General features: G+C 39.8%; 1 protein-coding gene across 3 annotated transcripts in view; it reads left to right on the top strand.

The window, feature by feature from the left end:
• The window catches only part of ADAMTS6 (ADAM metallopeptidase with thrombospondin type 1 motif 6), a 308640-nt gene that overhangs the window by 238530 nt on the left and 50849 nt on the right, over positions 1 to 19261 (top strand). For 2 of the 3 annotated variants that reach the window (XM_075541085.1, XM_075541084.1), the window contains 2 exons: positions 7617 to 7780; positions 8834 to 8972. In XM_075541085.1, coding sequence (XP_075397200.1) covers positions 7617 to 7780; positions 8834 to 8972 — 303 coding nt within the window. Of the gene's footprint in view, positions 1 to 7616; positions 7781 to 8833; positions 8973 to 9632; positions 9722 to 19261 lie in introns of all 3 variants that reach the window. The other variant, XR_012782832.1, reaches the window with a different exon arrangement.

Here is a 19261-nt window from a genome sequence, read left to right as displayed (position 1 = left end):
TCCTTGTAATCGGTTCCCCTTTCTACCCCACCTTCCCTCCACTTTCCTGGTATCGCCACTCTCACCACTGGTCCTGAAGGGATCATCTGTCCTGGATTCTCTGTGTTTCCAGTTCCTATCTGTACCAGTGTACATCCTCTGGTCCAGCCGCATTTGTAAGGTAGAGTTGGGATCATGATAGTGTGTGTGTGTGGGGGAAGCATTTAAGAACTCGAGGAAGTTGTATGTTTCATCATTGCTACACTGCACCCTGACTGGCTTGTCTCCTCCCCACGACTCTTCTGTAAGGGGATGTCCAATTGCCTAAAGATGGGCTTTGGGTCCACACTCCACACTCCCCACTCATTCACAATGATATAATTTTTTGTTCTTTGATGCCTGATACCTGATCACTTCGACACCTCGTGATCACACAGGCTGGTGTGCTTCTTCCATGTGGGTTTTGTTGCTTCTATGCTTGTTTACGTTCACGCCTTTGAGACACCAGGTGCTATATCTTTTGGTAGCCAGCCACCATCAACTTTCTTCACCACATTTGCTTATGCACCCGTTTTGTCTTCAGCGATCATGTCGGGAAGGTGAGCATCATGGAATGCCAGTTTAATAGAACAAAGTGTTATGGCATTGAGTGAGTTCTTGAGTGGAGGCCCAATGTCCATCTGCTACCTTAATACTAAACCTATAAATACATGCACATAGATCTGTTTCTCCATCATTATATATAAATATATTTACATATGTACATGCCTGTATTTAGATTATTGCTGGTTAAGGTCTAGGGGTTTCTGGAGATGATCCAACAATGATTTCAGCAGTACATTGAGTGGGAGCTGTCAGAGGCTCAGGCCAGAGTCAGAAGAGGACATGGAACAAGGGATATTATTGCTAATGTCAAATGGATCTTGGCTGAAAGCACATAATACCAGAAAGATGCTTCCATGTGCTTTATTGACTGTGCCAGGGCATTCAACTGTGTGTGGATCATAACCAACTATGGATAACTTTGAGAAGAATGGGAATTCCAGAACACTTCATTGTGCTCCTGCAGAACTTGTACATGGGTCAAGAGGAAGTTATGAACAAGGGAGTACTGAATGGAAAGGTGTGCACGATAGGGTTGTATTCTTTTACCATGTTTATGCAATCTGTATGCTGAGCAAATTATCAGAGAAACTGGATTATATGAAGAAGAAAGTGGCATCAGGATTGGAGGAAGGTCTATCAAGGGCCTGTAATATACAAATGGTACGACCATACTTGTTCAGAGTGAGGACTTGAAGCACTTGTTTCAAGATCAAAGATTGCAGTGTGGAGTACATTTCAATGCACAGAAAACCAAAATCTTTTCAATTGGGCCAAAAGGTAACATTATGTTAAATGGAGAAAAGATTGAAGTTATCAAGGGTTTCATTTTGTTAGGATCTACAATGAATGCTCATGTAAGCAGCAGTCAAGACCCCAGACAACACATTTTATTTGGAAATCTACTGCACAAGGGCCTATTTAGAGTGCTGAAAAGCAGGGGGGTTACTTTGAGGATCAAATAACGCCTGGCTCAGTCAAGATATTATACATATGTTTTCAAAGAAGATGGGGTGGGAGGGATGAAATGATCTATAATATTAAGAACAATTGGTTGTCCATTGATTTGGTTCTGAATCATATAACTCCTATGCATATGAGGCAAGTGAAAATATCATGGCTTGGGTCATTCAACTCTTTAGTTCTCAAGTGGCATCCTTGTTCTTCAACACTTTAAAGAAGTCTTGTGCAGAAGATTTGCTCAATGAAATATATTGGTTGAATTCATGTCTTCTGTTTCCATGACCATTGATTATGGATCCAAGCAAAATGAAATCCCTAACAACTTCAACCCCCTTTTTCATAATGTCTATTGGTTCAGTTGTAAAGATTGTTTATGTGAAGCTATGTGAAGTTGTTTATGTGTTGGACTTCTAATTGCAAGGTCAGTAGTTTGAAGCCATCAGCCACACTGAAGGGAAAAAATGGGGTTTGCTACTACTGTAAAGTTGCAGAAACCCACAGAAGATATTCTACTTTATCCAATAGGGCCACTGTGTCTAACAGGGTCAGTGCTATTGACTCAATAATAGTGAGTTTGGCTTTTTTTATTTAGTTAAGCTACAATTCATACTGAAGACTGGCGTCTTCAATTTTCATCAGGAAATGATTCAAGTGCTCCTTGCTTTCAGCAAGCAAAGTTGTGTCATCTGCATATCTCGGTTAATTAGCCTTCTTTTAATTGTGATGCCACATTCTTTCTCCTATAGTCCAGCTTCTCAGATTATTTACTCAATATACAGATTGCAAGACTATGGTGAAAGGATACAATCCTGACATACACCTTTTATGATTTTAAGCCATGCAGTGTTCCCTTGTTCTGCTCAAACAACTACTTCTTCGTCCATGTACAAGTTCTGCATGAGCTGTGAAATGTTCTGAAGTTCCTGTTCTTGTCAATGGTATATCTACTTTGCATGTGAATAGGCAATTAAGCATGAGAAGACATCTTTCTAGTATTCTCTGCCTTCAGTCTTGCTCCCTCTGACATCAGCAATGACTTTCCTCATTCTATGTTTTCTATTGACTCTGGCTCAAGTTTCTGACTATGTACTGTTGCAAACATTCTTGAATGATCTTTTTCAAATATTTGTGGTATTAATGCAGGTGCTACTAGTGACTTTTTAAAAGTAATTTTCCCATTCTCTTGGGTCACCTTTCTTTGGATCAAACCAAATCAAGTTCACTGCCATCAAGTAGATTCTTACTCATACTAACTCTGCAAGACAGACTAGATCTGCCGCTGTGGGTTTCCAAGACGAACTCTTCATGGTTGTGGAAAGCTTCATCTTCCACCAGGGGACAACTGGTTGTTATACCTTCTGACATTGCCTAACTGCCAAACCACTGTGCTACCAGGTCTCTTATCTCCATGCTGCTTCCATATTTCTGAGCATGGACCAGTGAGTTCTTCCAGTGATCCATGGCTGTTTGGTTGTTGAAGCATTTCAATTTACATTCTGTCGACTTCTGGGCTTTTGTTTTTCCATTAATGTCTTTATTGCAGTGTGGCGTTCTTCCTTCAATACCACTGGTTCTTGATGGTATAATGGCTCGTGAAAGAGGTGCATGCTGACCAATTCCTTTTCGTAGCAGGACTGTGCATTCCTTCTATCTTCTTTTGATGCATCCTGTATAATTCAATGTTTCCCCCATCAGTTCTTTTCAGATTGCAACTCAATCCTGAATTTTTCTTCAGTTCTTTCAGTTTAATATACCCTGAGTGTATTCTTTATTATTGGTTTTCTAACTTCAGAAAATATTACCACACTTTACTTTGTCTTTCACAGCTTCCCTTTAGAAAATTTCTTCTCAGCTCTTTGCTTCATCCTTATAAAAAATTGTGAATGCCACTCCATTTCAGCTGACTAAAGCCTATATCAGTCTTTATACATTCTATTTACTTTTTGAAGAATTTCAGTTTTCTTGGTATCATACTTTGTACATCCCACATTCCAATTATTAGTAGATGTTTGAGGTTCTTTCCTTTTTGAGTCATTCTCCACCATCAAATGAAGATCTCACTTTTTTTTCTCTATCCACATTATTAAGGTCAACTCCTCCTTGAGGTGGCGGTTCATCCTCAGTCTTACTCTGGGTGCTCTGTCCCCTGGAGAACTCTTCTTCAGGCAGTACATCCAACAATGTTCCTCTGTGACTCTTCATGTCCTTCGTGGCTGACCACCCAGAAGTGGGCTGCCTATGCATTGCAGCTGTTCTTTTCTTACTTGGGGCCCATCAGGGAAAGCTGGTCTGTGGATGTCCCTGCTAGTATTTGCAATCTCAGTGGCATAATTTCGGGTAAAATGCAACATGAAAGCCACCACAGTAAGACAAACTTGACAGACAAGTGGGGGGCTAGCCTTACAAGCATATGGATATTATCTTATCATTGCCAGTATTTTACTTCATTATAGATCTTGAAACACTCTTTTTAGCATTGAATAATATATGCCATTTCTTTTTAAAAGATAATTTTATTGGGGAATCATACAGCTCCTATCACAATACATATATACATCGTGCCAAGCACATTTGTATATTTGTTGCCATCATCATTTTCAAAATATTTTCTTTCTACTTGAGTCTTTAGTACCAACTCCTCATTTTTCCCCTTCCTCCTCCATCCTCCCTCCCTCACAAACCCTTGATCATTTATAAATTGTTATTATTTTTTCATGTCTTACACTGACCGATGTCTCCCCTCACCCACTTCTCTGTTGTCCATCGCCCAGGAAAGGGATTATATGTAGATCGTTGTGAACGGTTCCCCCTTTCTCCCCCCACCTACCCCTCTCCCTCCTGGTATCACTACTCTCATTGTTACTCCTGAGAGATACACCATTTCTTTTCAATCCATCATTCCATGCATCTTAGACCGTACGACTTTTATGTTTAAAATGGCCAACAGCTCTCCATTTCAACTCACTGATACTTAGGATACAGATGTTTATGTGTGCCATTTCATTCTTGAGGACTTTTTTTTGCTAGGTTTGTACAAGTTCATTTATGTTCTAATCGTGAATAAATATCTGCAGCTGCTCCTTATCATTTTGAGTCATGCTATATCAGCAAATGAAGGTCTCCAAAGTTTGGTCTATCCTTCTCTTTAAGGTCAACTCTGCTTCGAAGAGGCAGTCGTATTTTGAGTTCCTTCGCATGGACCAGTGAGTTCTTCCAGTGTTACACGGTTGTTGAAGCATTTCAATTTGTCTTCTGTCAATTTCTGGGCTTTTGTTTTTGGTTAATGCCTTTAGTACAGCTTGGCCTTCTTCCTTCAATCCCATTGGTTCTTGATGATATGCTATGGTTGAATGTTGACCAAGTGCTTACCTTTTCTCACTGTACCAAGCAATGTTCCATGGCTATTCATGAGGTTTTCAGGGTCTTTTGTTTTGTTTTTTATGAACTTGACCCCTTCTTTCTACTTCCTAGTCTGTCTTTATCTAGATGCTCGACTGAAACCGTCCACTATGAATGACCTTGCTGGTATTTGATGTGCTGGTGGCATAGCTTCCTGCATCACAATAACACGTAAGCCACCACATTTGATAAACTGACAGAAGAGTGGTGGAGAAGTGATAGGGGCCTAGAAAGGTAGAAACTCCAGATCACAACCTTTTTTCTTTCTGGGTCTTGCTCATTTGGCCTGAAGAATTACAGGTTTTCAAGTTAGCTATCATACTAACAAAAAATATCAGGTAGACATGTTTATTATTATCTTACCATATATACTTGAGTATAAGTCGACCTGAACATCAGCCGAGGCACCTAAGTTACCACAAGCTGCATAAAATATGTGCTGAAAATCTCACCTTGTACATGGGTATATATGGTATTTATGTATAGGAGCTTTTGAATAATAAGGTTAATGTTTTTGTCAGTCAGTATGCTTTTTATGGTTTTCACATATATTTATTCCTATAGAGGTTTAAAACTACCATGGTTACATACCTATTTTTTTAATAGATCATTTTATTGGGGACTCTTGCAGCTCTTATAAAAAGTTACTTATCTATAATCATCCCCTTTCTATTGTCTTGCTTTCTGGTCATGCTTAGAAAAACTTTGTATGTCCCTATTGTTTTTAAGTTCTCCCATACTTTCTTCTGACATTTTATGATTTAACTATTTTTACATTTAATACACTTTCTTCATTTATTTCTCTTATTTTTATTGAGGGAAATTTATATAACATAAAAAACCATTATAAAGTGAAGTCAGTGGCATTCAGTACCTTCATTGAAGTTTTTTTCCCCCAAAACCATTTTATCATTCTGAAATGATACTTTTTCCCATCCCCCATTCATGATGATCACCAATCTGCTTTCCAACACCATAGATGACCTATTTTAAATATTTCACATGAATAGAATTATACAATATATGAACTTTTATGCTTAGATTCTTCGTTTAGCATAATGACTTTGAGTTTCATTTTAGTAGTAGCATGTATTTAATTTATTCTTATGACTGAATAATGTTCCTTTGCATAGATATATAACATCTGGTTTATCAATTCATAATTAGATCATCCATTCATTTTTTGCTGAGTATTGTCATTGTGACTACCTTCTGGCTATGTGAGTAGTGCTGCCATGAGCATTCGTGTACAGGTACTCAATTGAATGCTGTGATAGATTCATCCTTTTGAGCATATATCTAGGAGTGGAAGCATTTATTCATAGATATAGAGTGAGACATAAATTCATCTTTCATCCTACCCTTAGGCCATTTATTTCTTTTCTTCTCATTTCTTTAAAAGAAAAACAATATTTTATTGGCATATGAATCATATAATTCAATAGTTTAATCATATTCAAAGAGTTGTACCATCATGATTACAATTTATTTCTGAGAATTTTCTTCTTTCTTGTACTCACTATTATTAGCTCCTCATATCCTCCCAATTCCCCTGCCCTATTCTCAGGAAAGCATTAGTCCATTTGCAGTCTATATAGGTTACCTGTCCTGAATTTAATATATAGAAAAACATATAAGAACCCCCAAAAGAAAAATCAACAACAATAAAATGAAACAGAAAAACCTTAATTAAAAAAGCCAAAAATATTAAAAACCACAACAAATTTAAAATGGGTCAGAGGGAGATCAAACTGTAATGTGTTAAATTTTAATCTAACTGCATCTACGATAATTCAACTGTCAATGCACTTTGCGGGATAGCACGTGTTTTTCACATCCCTGGTCTATGGTCAGAGGGGACTCACTGGAGGGTTAATGTACTTGTGTACTTGTACTTCCCCTTCAATTTTGTTTTTAAACTGAAGTAACTTTCAAAAGATAGTACATTGTCACCTGCCTACATTTGCCATAGTCAACCTTACCGCGCTCTCTGTCTGACAACAAGGCTGTTCACGTGCCACAGCTACAGCCATGGTCAAAGGGGGATCCCTAGGTGCTAAACCCATGGACGCGTGGAGCCCGGGAACGGGCTTTGGGCTGCCACTGTTATCCACAGCCTTCTGCAAACCAGGTGTTCACGATTTAAGCTCTGATCCCATGTCCTCCGTTGGAGTTGTGTTTTATTACTTACAATTCTTGGATCATGGAGCCAGCCTCGTTTCTTGTGATCTTTACTAATTTGAGGTGTTTCCTTCACCATATACTAAACTCATATCGGGACCTGAGTCGGTTTCTGGGTTCCATTGTCGCTGTGCGTATACCACGGGTTCTTCCTAGCTCCTGCTCATTGAGCTTCGAGAAGTCAGCTCCCCACGTCTACCACCCGCTCAGCTACACACCCCCAAGCATTCTTGGTGACGTCATTTGCAATTCCGTGGAATCATTCCTTTGTAAACTTTCCACTCTTTTGGTTAACGAATGGCATGATAAATACGTCAGTGAATAATCATGTTGACCTTCATAGAGAAAATTGCCGTTTTAACTTCTATTTAGTAAGTGTTCAACAAACCCTTCTCTAGATACACTAAATGGAAGTAAATGTTCACTGTAGACTTCAGTGTGTTTAATAATGAGTATCATTTCGGTAAACAAAGTTCTATGTTTTCTTTTAGCTTTAAAATCTGAAGGCGATGATTACTATATTAACGGTGCTTGGACTATTGACTGGCCTCGGAAGTTCGACATTGCTGGTACAGCTTTTCACTACAAGAGACCAACTGATGAACCAGAATCCTTGGAAGCGCTGGGGGCTACCTCGGAAAACCTCGTTGTTATGGTAAATGGGTCTTTGTCATTCCATTTCCACGGTTTATCATCACGCTGTGAGCTACATCAGAGGGACAAGTTGTATAGTTTCTGTCTACAAGTGGTAAAATTAAAGTAAATAAAGATCAATGGTTTCCCAACCTTCTTATAGAATTCTCTGATCTTTTCAAGGCCCTCTTGAGTGGTATTTTTATGTCTACATGAGGGAAATCAGATAGTGCCCAAAATCTACTCATGAAAACGTGAGAAGAAAATTCAATCTATTCATGTATATTTATTTATAATTTAAAAACAACAACAACTGTTTCTTGGGACTTAGTGAAAGTTTCCAGAGGAAATTGTTTTTCCATCCCCACACATTTTGCTTCATGACACTGATTACTGTCCGCACAGAATCATAGCACTCTTTCCTCTCTATTCCTGGATTTCCTGTTTTCATTGGTCCTTACTTGCTGTCCTTCGTTACCTCCTGAGTTTCATCCCTGGGTAAAGGCTTTCGACCTCGGGCGATTGATGGTTCTAAGGGGTGCAATTCTCCCTGGTGTTGTTCACCCTATATGCTTTGCTTATTGCGTGGCTCTAAGTTGAGCTATGGGGATCTTTTCCATTCGAGGGCTGAAGAATAACGAATGGCTATAGTGTTAGGGGTTCCACCAGTCTCCATCAAACCAGTAAATCTGGTCTTTATTACTAGTCTGAGTTGTGTTCCTAATTTTCCCCTCACTCTCACCTGGACCCTCTATTGTGATCCCTTTCAGAGCAGTCGGCCGTGGTAGCAGCCGTAGAACCTTCCAATGTGACCACAGGTAGTGGAGGCTGAGGTCTGCATGGTCGATTAGTCCTTTGGACTAATTGTTTTTATGCATCTTTGATTTTTCCCCACTCGTGTCTTCTTTGTTCCAGAGGGGGAGAGGCCAATAGGTGAAGCACATGTACTTTCAAAATTATCTTGGATCTCCCATAAGACTTGCTTGATTGCATTTCTTCTTCAAAAGAAATAAAAACGGTCTGGCTGAAGGCTTGTGGCATTTTAATTATCCTCATCAGCTGTTTTCAATGGCAGGTTCTGCTTCAGGAACAGAATTTGGGCATTAGGTATAAGTTCAACGTTCCCATCACTCGGACTGGCAGTGGAGACAATGAAGTTGGCTTTACTTGGACTCATCAGCCTTGGTCAGAATGCTCCGCTACTTGTGCCGGAGGTAAGACACCCTCTGGGCAGCCCAACCCGAAGGGCAGGATGGAGAGCCAAGCATATTCGGAGCTATGCTTTGCCTTTGCCAAAGAAGCTAATTAAAAACATTTCTTGCAGGTTTGCTTCAAGCTGTAATTTAGCAAAAGAATCTTTGCTTTCATTATATTATATTGCATTTGTTTTCAACCTTGTGTAATTTGTACAGATTTGTTGGTAAAATACACCCTGGCACAATGAGTGTCTCTGCTGGTGCTTCTTCCAAGACTGTCTTGAAGGTGGGCTGTTTGCTTTTCGGGAACACATTCTTGGTAAAGAACATCAAGAGGTTTAAATCAGGAAATGAGTGAGAATCAGACGGCACAGAGGAATCTACTTGTAGTGGGGGGTGAGAATGTATCTTCGTGTGCTTGTGTGTTCATGTGCTTGTGTGTTTCCCATGACCCTATCCAAACTCCCTTCTCCAGCCATCCAGGTTAAGGGGCTCTGTAACATCCTGGGCCACGACAATAATGACAGGTGTCTGGGTTAATTGTGTATTCGGACCCTATGGTAGACCGGAGAGGTAGCTGCTAGGCGGTCGTTAGTGATGTGTTGGTTGTCCCATGTGCGTTTTTCATGGGTGCCTTTTCCCCACAATTCACTCTATTCCTAATCCTCCTCCCTCTAGTGGCCACCAATGCAATTCTTTACCTCTGGCTGGGAGAGCAGGACAGTTGGCTTCCTTCAAAGCCAACACCCTTGCTGCTGCATGGACTGGTGAGTAGAAGTGCTGCGCAAGCAGCATCTTCCTTCTCTCTGGAGACTAAATGCCTCGCCTCCACCGTACACCTTGACCCCATAGGAAAGGAAGTGAACCCGTCCCTCCACCCTCGGCGGGCCCGGACACCTCACCATTCCAAAAGCCACGACTGGAATTTGAATAGTGCTATTTAGAATGGGCACAATGGAAATGATACTGAATTATTAGAAAGTGAGTCCTCCCATTTTGTCCTCTGTTTTCCCTGCCTAAGCTGCCCAGGAGCATACAGTTTCACCTAGACTTCATCCTCCCTGGTCCGGTTCTCAGTGAATCTCTACAGAGCTTTTGATACCTGTCTAAACACTTCTTGGACTTGAGTTCAAGAAACTATTTTCACAGAAATGATCATGATGCAATTAATAGGTTCAGAATTTTAAGTTCGTCCCAAATGAAATAATTTGTTAACTCCAACTCCAACTTGAACACTGAACAATAAATGAATGAACAAACGAACAATACGCTAGCGTGGCCTCTTGTGTCAAGGGTCATGAAATATAGTGATATTTAACTACATATTTTAAAAGATCCCTAATTCCCATCCATCTTATTACAAATGGTTGGTGAGTTATCATGCAAAAATTTGAAAACTATGGGACATTACCCATACTAGGAATTAATTGTTCAAGTGAATGCCGTGGTATTATTTCTTCATGGCATTTGTGCTTTCTCTCTTTCTTGCAGTGACATTGCTGTTGTGCCCTTGACCTTGCTCAGACTCACAGCAACCCCCAGAGAGCAACAAGCATCACTGTCCGGTTCCATGCCCGGGCTTACTTTCAATGAGATCATTTTTTGTTCAATAGACATAATAACTTTACCCCTTTCTCTGTACCCAAATAAATCTTCATTACAAGAGTACTTATTTGAGGTACCCCTGAGGTGAAGTGGAATAAATTACTAAAGAAGAGCAACATTAATTCAACATTGAGGAAGTCAGATGAGGAAAGTCTAAATGTTGAGGTTGATTAGCTTGGATAAGAAGAAGTTGAGGGAAAGTTCTTCAAGTATGTGATGGAATGTTGAATGGGAAATTCTTCGTGCCTGTTCTTCTCTGGACTAAAAATTGCTATATTTGGGGATGGTTCAGAGACAGTCTTTTCTGAAGCCAACAGGGATTAAATGAATTCTCAGTGTTCCTTCTAACTCTATGATTCTAATGTTCAGAAAGGAGATAGTTCAACAACAACAACAAAAAGGACAAAATCAACTGTGGGCACTGAAAGCTAGAAGAAAAATTATGATTTTATTAAAGTTAACAACTCGTAGACGTCTAGATGAGTTTTTTTATTAAAGTTAACAACTCTGAACCATCTAGATGAGCTTTTCCCTCCCTCCATCAACTTTTGTATTGAGAACTAGAAATGATTTCTTGAGAGTAAAAGACAAAATAAGAAAATAAAAGCAAACCACAAGAAAAGGAGAGGGAGAAAAGCCCCCGAAAGGAAGTTTCCATCTTTTGAAATCTCCCCGATTTCGTTGCTTGTGGAGCTATTCATGGTGCATATTGGAGGTGGTCTGAATTGTGCTCAGGTGTAAGTGATGAGAGGCTCATGTTGCCCATCGCCTTCTTTGGAAAATGGATGTGCAAGGTGCCAGGGTGGTGTGTAAATCTATGATCTGTTGTGGTCAGTGGTTTGAATGTGTGGCCGCTGGAACAGTAATATGAACACCACCAGGGAACTGATTCAAAAGGCAAATGTAGGACCCAACCTTAGTTTCTATTGAATAGAAACTCTGTGGGGAGACCCAATGATCTGTGTTTTATCACGCTCTCTAGGTGATACTGGTGCAAGTTTAACAACCACTGATCTTGGCTGACAAACTGAAGCCCATCTCTTTAAACACACAGAATCTCAGCAGTGAACTTTGTGCTTCAGTTTAAACACCTTCTATTCTATAGCAGTGTCTGGAACATATTAGGGGCCCAATAAGTGCATACTGATGAGTGGGTGTGCAAACGGAATTCAATCTGGCAACTCTATGTGAGCATTTGTGCTAATATTTCCTAGGAAGTAGAGTGCAGGTAGCTTTTATTGGCAATACCCTTCCCCCACACCTCTCCATTTGTATCCACCCCATCCTCCAAGTTCTTTACATGTAAAATGTTCATGATAGGGAAGAAAAGTTTATTAGGGCTCAGGATATGGATCAAAGATAGACAACAACAACAACTAAGTGGAATCTGATTCAGAGTGACCCTGCAGGACAGAGTAGAACTTCCTCAGAGAGGTTCCAAAGCTGTAAATGTATAGAAGCAAACTTTAGGCAGTAGTACAACTTCATCTACAGTTAAGAAATCTTTCAGGAAACATGTATCTTTCTTTCTTTGTTCTGTGTATCTGTTTCTACCTAGTTTTTACTAGAAATTAAGAGTAAATACTAAAGTCAGCTTATTTAAAGTCATTTATTTAAGTCAGTCTATTTATTTGTTAGGCATCTTTAGGCTATCATTTTTGTTTATTTTGTTTTTAAAAACAGAACCCAAGAAAATCACACAAAACTTGCAAATGCGGTTCAGACTGCACTTGTTATCATCCCATGAACGTTTTATTAGGGACAGGACCTTTGGGCTTGGCTTCCATTTGGAAGCGATGGCAATAGCTTTCTCTGAAGAGATCTTTAAAGACACATTTTCAGCCTGTTTTCCTGTTGCTTGGCAGTCCAGAAGCAATAAATATAGTCCTCCAGGAAGCCTTGCTGCTGATTCAGTACCAGTAATGGTCTCTTCTCTGAGTCAGTGATGAAACACTTCCTTAGCTTGATTAGGAACATTGAGATGCTATGGGGTGTGGTCTTCAGGATAAATGTGGTTTCTGAGATACAGTTATGATTTTTTTTCCTCGGAAAGCATCCCAGCGCCCATGACTTGAAACTTCGTTCTTCAATTGTCAACCCCACTAGAGTTTGGCTTCTTCATTCCTTACCCCAAAGCATTAAATACTCTGCGGCTTATTTAACTCCCAGATGTACCTACTGTCATTGGCTTCGTGGTTGTTGTAATGTGTTGATAAAAATATAGTTTGATAGTGGAAATTGTATTATTTTAAAATATAAAGGCTTGGGAGTTTGTTTTTTTGCCTTAAATAACGCCTGATGCCTGTCTACTTTTGCACCGTGACTTCGGAAGGTCCAAATAACAACCATGTTTACTCTTTCGTTTTAGTTATTCATTTCTCTTTTAACTTCTGATGTGAATCAGAATCGCACGTAGGGCTTGTCAAGACACAGATTTGGGCTCCACTCCCATTTTTGTGTCTTGGTAGTGAAATGGTCAAGTACTTGCCTATTAGCACCAGCTACACCAGTGGGAAAAGATGTGACAGTCTGTTTTCATAAAGGTTTCCAGCACTGCTAAAATCCATGGATCTGTTCTTCTCTGTCCTATAGGGTCACTAGGTGTGGGGAATTAGCATGAAAGCTATGAATTTAGTCTGATTTACCCTCAAGTTTCTAAGTTAGTTGGTCTGGGGTAAGATGCAAAATTTCGCACCTGTAATGAGCCTGCAGGGATGATGATGTCATTGATTCAGGAGTCACACAATGACAAACATTGACCTAAACACTTCGCTTAAATAATGTAAATGTCTATTAAAATGAAATGGTAAGTCTTTTAGATGATAAGCCATATCCAATAATAAATAATATTAAATAAAAATTGTACAGTTCATAAAACATTTTTGCTGCCCTATTTCACTTGATCTCCTCTATAGTCCAAGGAAGTCCAGTTACTATAACTACCATTTATTTTTACGCACCAACCACTTATGTTAGTCATCAAGAAATTGTAGAATTCTACCTATTTCCTCCATCTGAAATTGATCAAACATTCAAACAAGATGCATTGATAATTATTGGTGATAGGAATGTGAAAACCTGAAACAAAGAGGAATGATCAGTAGTTGGGAACTATGGCCTTGGTGACAGAAGCAACTTCTTCGTTGCAAATAATCTTTTCAAACAACAGAACCATGAACTGTGCATGTGGACCTCACCATATGGAATACACGGGAACCAAATGGACTACAGCTGCGGGAAGAGACAATGGAGAGAGGCCAAACCAAGGCCAGGGGCTGACTGTGGAACAGACCATCAACAGCTTATATGTAAATTCAAGTTGAACTTAAAGATAATTTAAAAATGAATTCATGAGAGACAATATGCATTGAGTATATCCCACCTTAACTTAAAGAACATCTCAAGAACCGATTCGACATATTAAACAATAATGCCAGAAGAATTGACTAATGAGATAGCATTCAGAACCCCACATATGAAGAAACTCAAAGGTCAGAAAAAAAGATAAGAAAGAAAGAAAGGACCAAAGTTGATGCCAGAAGATACTTGGAAAGTTGCTCTGGATTGTAGAAAAACTAAACATGTGGAAGAAATGGCAAAGGAGCCAAGATGAGGAGAAATTTCCAAGGCAGTACGAGAAGACAAAGTAGAGTGTTACACTGAAATATGCAAGGTCTGGATTTCAGAAACCAAATGGGAAGAATATACATAAGGTATCTCCAATTGAAACAACCGAAAAAGCAACAAGAATAAAAACTTCAACACTCAAATTTCAATATTGAAAGTGTATAAAGACATCATTCTTGAATGATGCAAGAAACATCCAATGAAAATGCAAAGAATACACAGTCACTGTCCAAAAGAATGAAAAACGTTGGGCGGCATTCAATCATTTTGAGAAATGCATGTGATCAAGAAACTATGGTCTTGAAGGAAAAAGGCGAAGCTTCATTGAAGCCATTGGCAAAAATCAAAGCTCCAGGAACTTATGGAACACCAATTGAAATATTGTAATAAGCTGGTGAAGTGCTGGAAGCACTCACTTAGTCTATGCCAAGAAATTTGTAAGACAGCCACCTGGCTGGAAGAATCGCTATTTGTACCCATGTCAAAGAAAGATGAGCGAACAGAATGCATGAATTATCAGCATATCAATAATGTCACATGTAAATAAAATTTTGCTGCTGATAATGTTTTTTAAATGGTCACAGATGTATACCTACAAGGAGCTGCCAGAAATCAGCTGGAATTAGAAGAGGACATGGCACAAGGATCACAATGTAAGGGATCTTCGTTGGAGCCAGGGAATTCCAGAAAGAAGTTTGTGTGTTAGTGACTGTGCAAAGGCATTCCCTTGTGTAGATCATAACAAGCTAGATCACATTGAGAAGAATTCCCGAATACTTCATTTTCCTCATGTGGGATATGCACATGAACCAAGAGGCAGTCATTTAAACAGGAAATACCCCATGGTCTGAAACCAGGAAAGATGTTTGTCAGGGCTGTACCCTTTTACTACACTTATTCAATAATCCAAGAACTGGACTAGATGAAGAATATTGTGGCATAATATTGGAGGAAGGCTTATTCATAACCTGCAATGTGCAGTTGACACAACCTTGCTAGCTGAAAGCCAAGAGGACTTGAAGCATTTACTGTTGAAAACCAAAGCCTGCAGCCCTCAATATGGAGTACAACTCAGTGAAAGGGGAAAAATAAAATAAAAAACACCGCACAACTGGGCCAATAGACACAAGGGGCTACCCCCACCCCCCAACCAGAATTTTTTCAATGCTATATATTTAAATTTTAACAACCTTATCACCTTTGAAGTTCTCTCCATTACACTTGATACATTGATAAGTCTGCTATTCCATTCTTGGAAACATTTTTCAATCTCTTCTGTTTGGATGGCTGACAACACCTCCCTCGTTTTTGTTTTTTTCTTCACCTCCTCTACGTCATCAAATTGGTGTCCTTTCATATCCCTTTCCATTTGCAGAAACAAAAATAAGTTACACAGAGAGAGGTCAGGTGAGTAAAGTGCGCGGGGCAAGAGAGGCATGCTAATGTTTGCTCAAAACTGGCGCACTGAGATGGCTGCATGAGCAGGTGCATTGTCATGGTGGCCAAAGCAGTCCCCTGTCTGCTACAGATCAGGCCTTTTTTGTCACACACTGTTAAACTGTCTTTTCAGAACTTCTAAATCGAAACCTTGATCAACAGTCTGACTGGTAGAATGAACTGCAAATGCACTACGAGTCAACATTTTCATCTGTTCAGGAAGTTGATAAACATCCGGAACAAAGTTTGTCATCAATCAACATTTCACCTATTTTGAAATGAGATAACCACTCATACACTTGCGATTTCCCCTTAGTGCTGTCTTTGTAAGCTGTGTTCAACATCACAACAGTTGCTGTGGCATTTTTCTTGAGCAGGAAACAAAATTTTACAGTGTCATGTTGTTCTCATAAATCAGCCATCACAAAAAACGAGGTTTGATCAAAACTGCTTTTACAAAAAAACAAAAACAAAATAACAACAAAAAATTTCACTGTGACCAGAGAGAACTTTCCCAGGCAATGCCACTGGGTGCACTAGCTCAGAATGGGTTGCTTGAAGCTCGCCTATTGGAAAAAATGCTTCCTATGAAAGCTCTGAGCAGCGGAGCTTTTTTCTGTTTTTGTTTTTGGTTGTTGTTTTGTTTTTTGGGTGGTATGCCCTTATATTATGTTAAATGGAGAAAATATTGAGCATTTGAAGGATTTAATTGTATACATCTAGAGTTGACATTCATGGAAGCAGCAGTCAAAAAATCAAATGGTGTATCGGGCAAATTTGCTAACAAAACCTCTAGATTTTTAAGGAGCAAGGTGTCAGTTTGAGGGGTAAGATGCAACTTACTGTGGCTTCTTCAGTCACATCCTACACATGCAAAAGTTGGGCAATGACTAAGGAAGACTGGAAGAATTGATGGCTTTGAAGTATGGTGTTGATGAAGAGTATTTAAAGCACCATGCACTGCCAGAAGGGAAGAAAAAACAAAGCTGTCTTGTAAGTAGTACCTTCAGAATGCTTCTTAGAAGTGAGGATGGCAAGACTTTGTCTCACCTTCTTTGGACCGGTTATCAGGAGAGACCAGTCCCTGGGAAAGGACACTGTGCTAGGTAAGGTGTCTGAAGAAGAAAGACCCTCAGCTAGAGGGACTGACGCAGTGGCCACAACAATGGCCTAAATTACAACAGTTGTAAAGATGACACAGGCCCCATTAGTGTTTCATTCTATTGTGAATAGGGTGCTCACATACGGAAACTACCTGATGGGACCTAATATCCTAATTATGCAATGTAGCTCCCAAAATAGGCATTGCTGTTTGATAAGTAGAACTCAAGGAAAGTCACCAGTTAAATTTTTTTAAACACTTTCATTGGCACACAATTTACATATCATACAATTGAATAATTCATGGTTATTTCACCTTTAAAATGAGTTGTGCAATCACTAGTGAACTTGTAAGGTAGTGTTTTCCTCTCATAATAATAAATATAGTCTGAATTATAGTCAACTAATACGGCCCTTCTGGCCGTAATTCCTTAGGTGATGTGTGATCCTTCGGGACTATAGTCCTATTTTGGAGGGCTGTCCACTCCACTAATTGGCAAGGCCAGGGTGGGATTGATACCTGATTTGAGTAAAAGGTGTGAATCCAGGCACCCCCTTTGTCTTGGGGGTTAGTTTAGACACCTTAGTCGGGGGAGAGAACCCAAACAAAGCCTTTTACTAGGGAGAATCTTGAAAGTTATGCTTTAGTAGGAGGGCACGATTTAACATCCTTTGTTCTCATTGGATGGGGTATTTATGGTGGTTTTAACATACACCATGTCACCCAGGAAACCAGACCTCTATTTTCTGACTGAACTTTGGTAGAAGCCAGAAGATATGCTATGTCTTTTGGACATTTTTTACTTCAGGACTCTGTATTTGGCTCCCCTCTGCCTGGCACTAAGATTTAGCGTGGAATAGCACCCACCACCATGTGAGACATTTCCTCAAAGTTTGTGAGTTTCTGTGGGACACCGCAGCAAATCAAGAGCCCAGTGACATGAGGGGGGCATATTCAAGGGAGGAGAGGTGAGGGGGGCAGAATAACATCTTGGAAGAGTTGAGCATTTGGGACATCTTTAATCTATAACCTCTTGGGACTAGTCTGGTATTAATTCTTCTAAATGAAAAGATTACCACATAGACTTTTACCTTAAACAGCGCTTTTTCACCAGTTGGTGACCTAAATAGATCAGCATGATAAACGCCTACTTAAAAATACCTCTTGACCAGTGTGGAATTTCATTATTTTAAATGCTTTCTTAGAGAGGAATTCTCAACCACGGCTGCATTTTGGAGTCACTTGGAGGATTTAAACCATTTGACCTTGGAATCCCACTTTCGGAGAACTATTTAAATGGTTAATGATGTGCCCTGGCCATAACGTTTTTAAAAACGTCCCAGGTAATTCTACGGTGCAGCCAACATTAAGAACTAGTGTCTTTCAAACTGAATGACATTTTATATTATCTTCAAATCATTCAGATGTGAATAACTCTGAGGGGATTCCTAAATAACACTTTTTTTTTTTTGCCTTAACTGGTTATTAGTTGAACGTAAAGATGTGTGACATTTAGGTCTGGTAGAATTTAGGTCTGGTACACAGAGAGATACATCAAAGGAAGGAATAAAAATGTGTAAAATACCAGTTAATTTCATAATTTTGCCTACTGTGGCCATCATCTTTGTACACAGTGTTTTTATAGCTCAACTCATTGATATACCATTTTCTTTATCAGCACAATGATTCATAAGCATCTAATTTGGGGCTTGAAAGCTGACTCAGATTGTGCTGAGCAGACTTTCTAAAACACTTCCTTCTAATTTCAAGTTTCTACATCACAGTTGTAGAAATAAGTAAGTCCAGTCTGGGTCGAGTGTATGAGTCCGAGGTGAAGCTGGAGGTATTCCTGACTCACACAGCTGCTGCGGCTCAGGAGCCAGGAAGCAGGAAGACAAACCAAGAAACAGAAAGAGAAGCAGGAAGATTATGACTGGAGGATGGAGAGTTGAATGAATCCAAGGTGGGCAGGTCAGATGGAACTCTGGTGGCTCTCTGGGTCATCAGGCAATATGGTGGCCAATGGTCCAGATGCAGGATCCCAATCAGCAAGAAATAGAGAAGGTCTCCACAGGTGAAGTAGATCACAACCCCCAAGAGAGATCATCAGGGCTGTGGCCTGAGGAAGGTGCAGCACTCCGCCCTCATCTCTCCGCTACTGTTTGGTTGCTCACCGCAGATGGCATCACATCGGGGATTCCATGATGTTAGACTACTGCATGGGGCAGCCTCGCCTGCCAAAACGACTGAGAATCCCAGCGCAGTCAAGTGGACAAAACACCGAACAATCACAACACACATGTATTTAAGTCAGGACCACCCATTAGAATATAAGAAGTATATAGCTTCTCTTTTAAATGGATATTTATGAAAACTGATAGTAAAACATGTTTTTTTCCTTTGTGAGTTATGGTTCCATTAAGTTATGGTTTTATTCTTCTTTTATTTTGGGAGGTGTTCCCCCCCCCCCAGGGAATGAACGAGTCTTTGCAAGATGCAGCAATCTTTTTGAGAATGCCTTCTCCTAATGAGCTGA

This window comes from Tenrec ecaudatus, chromosome 2 (assembly GCF_050624435.1).
Source record: "Tenrec ecaudatus isolate mTenEca1 chromosome 2, mTenEca1.hap1, whole genome shotgun sequence".
Lineage (NCBI taxonomy): Eukaryota > Metazoa > Chordata > Mammalia > Afrosoricida > Tenrecidae > Tenrec > Tenrec ecaudatus.
Note: the sequence above shows the minus strand (reverse complement) of the source record. Positions and strands in the feature narration are given on the sequence as shown.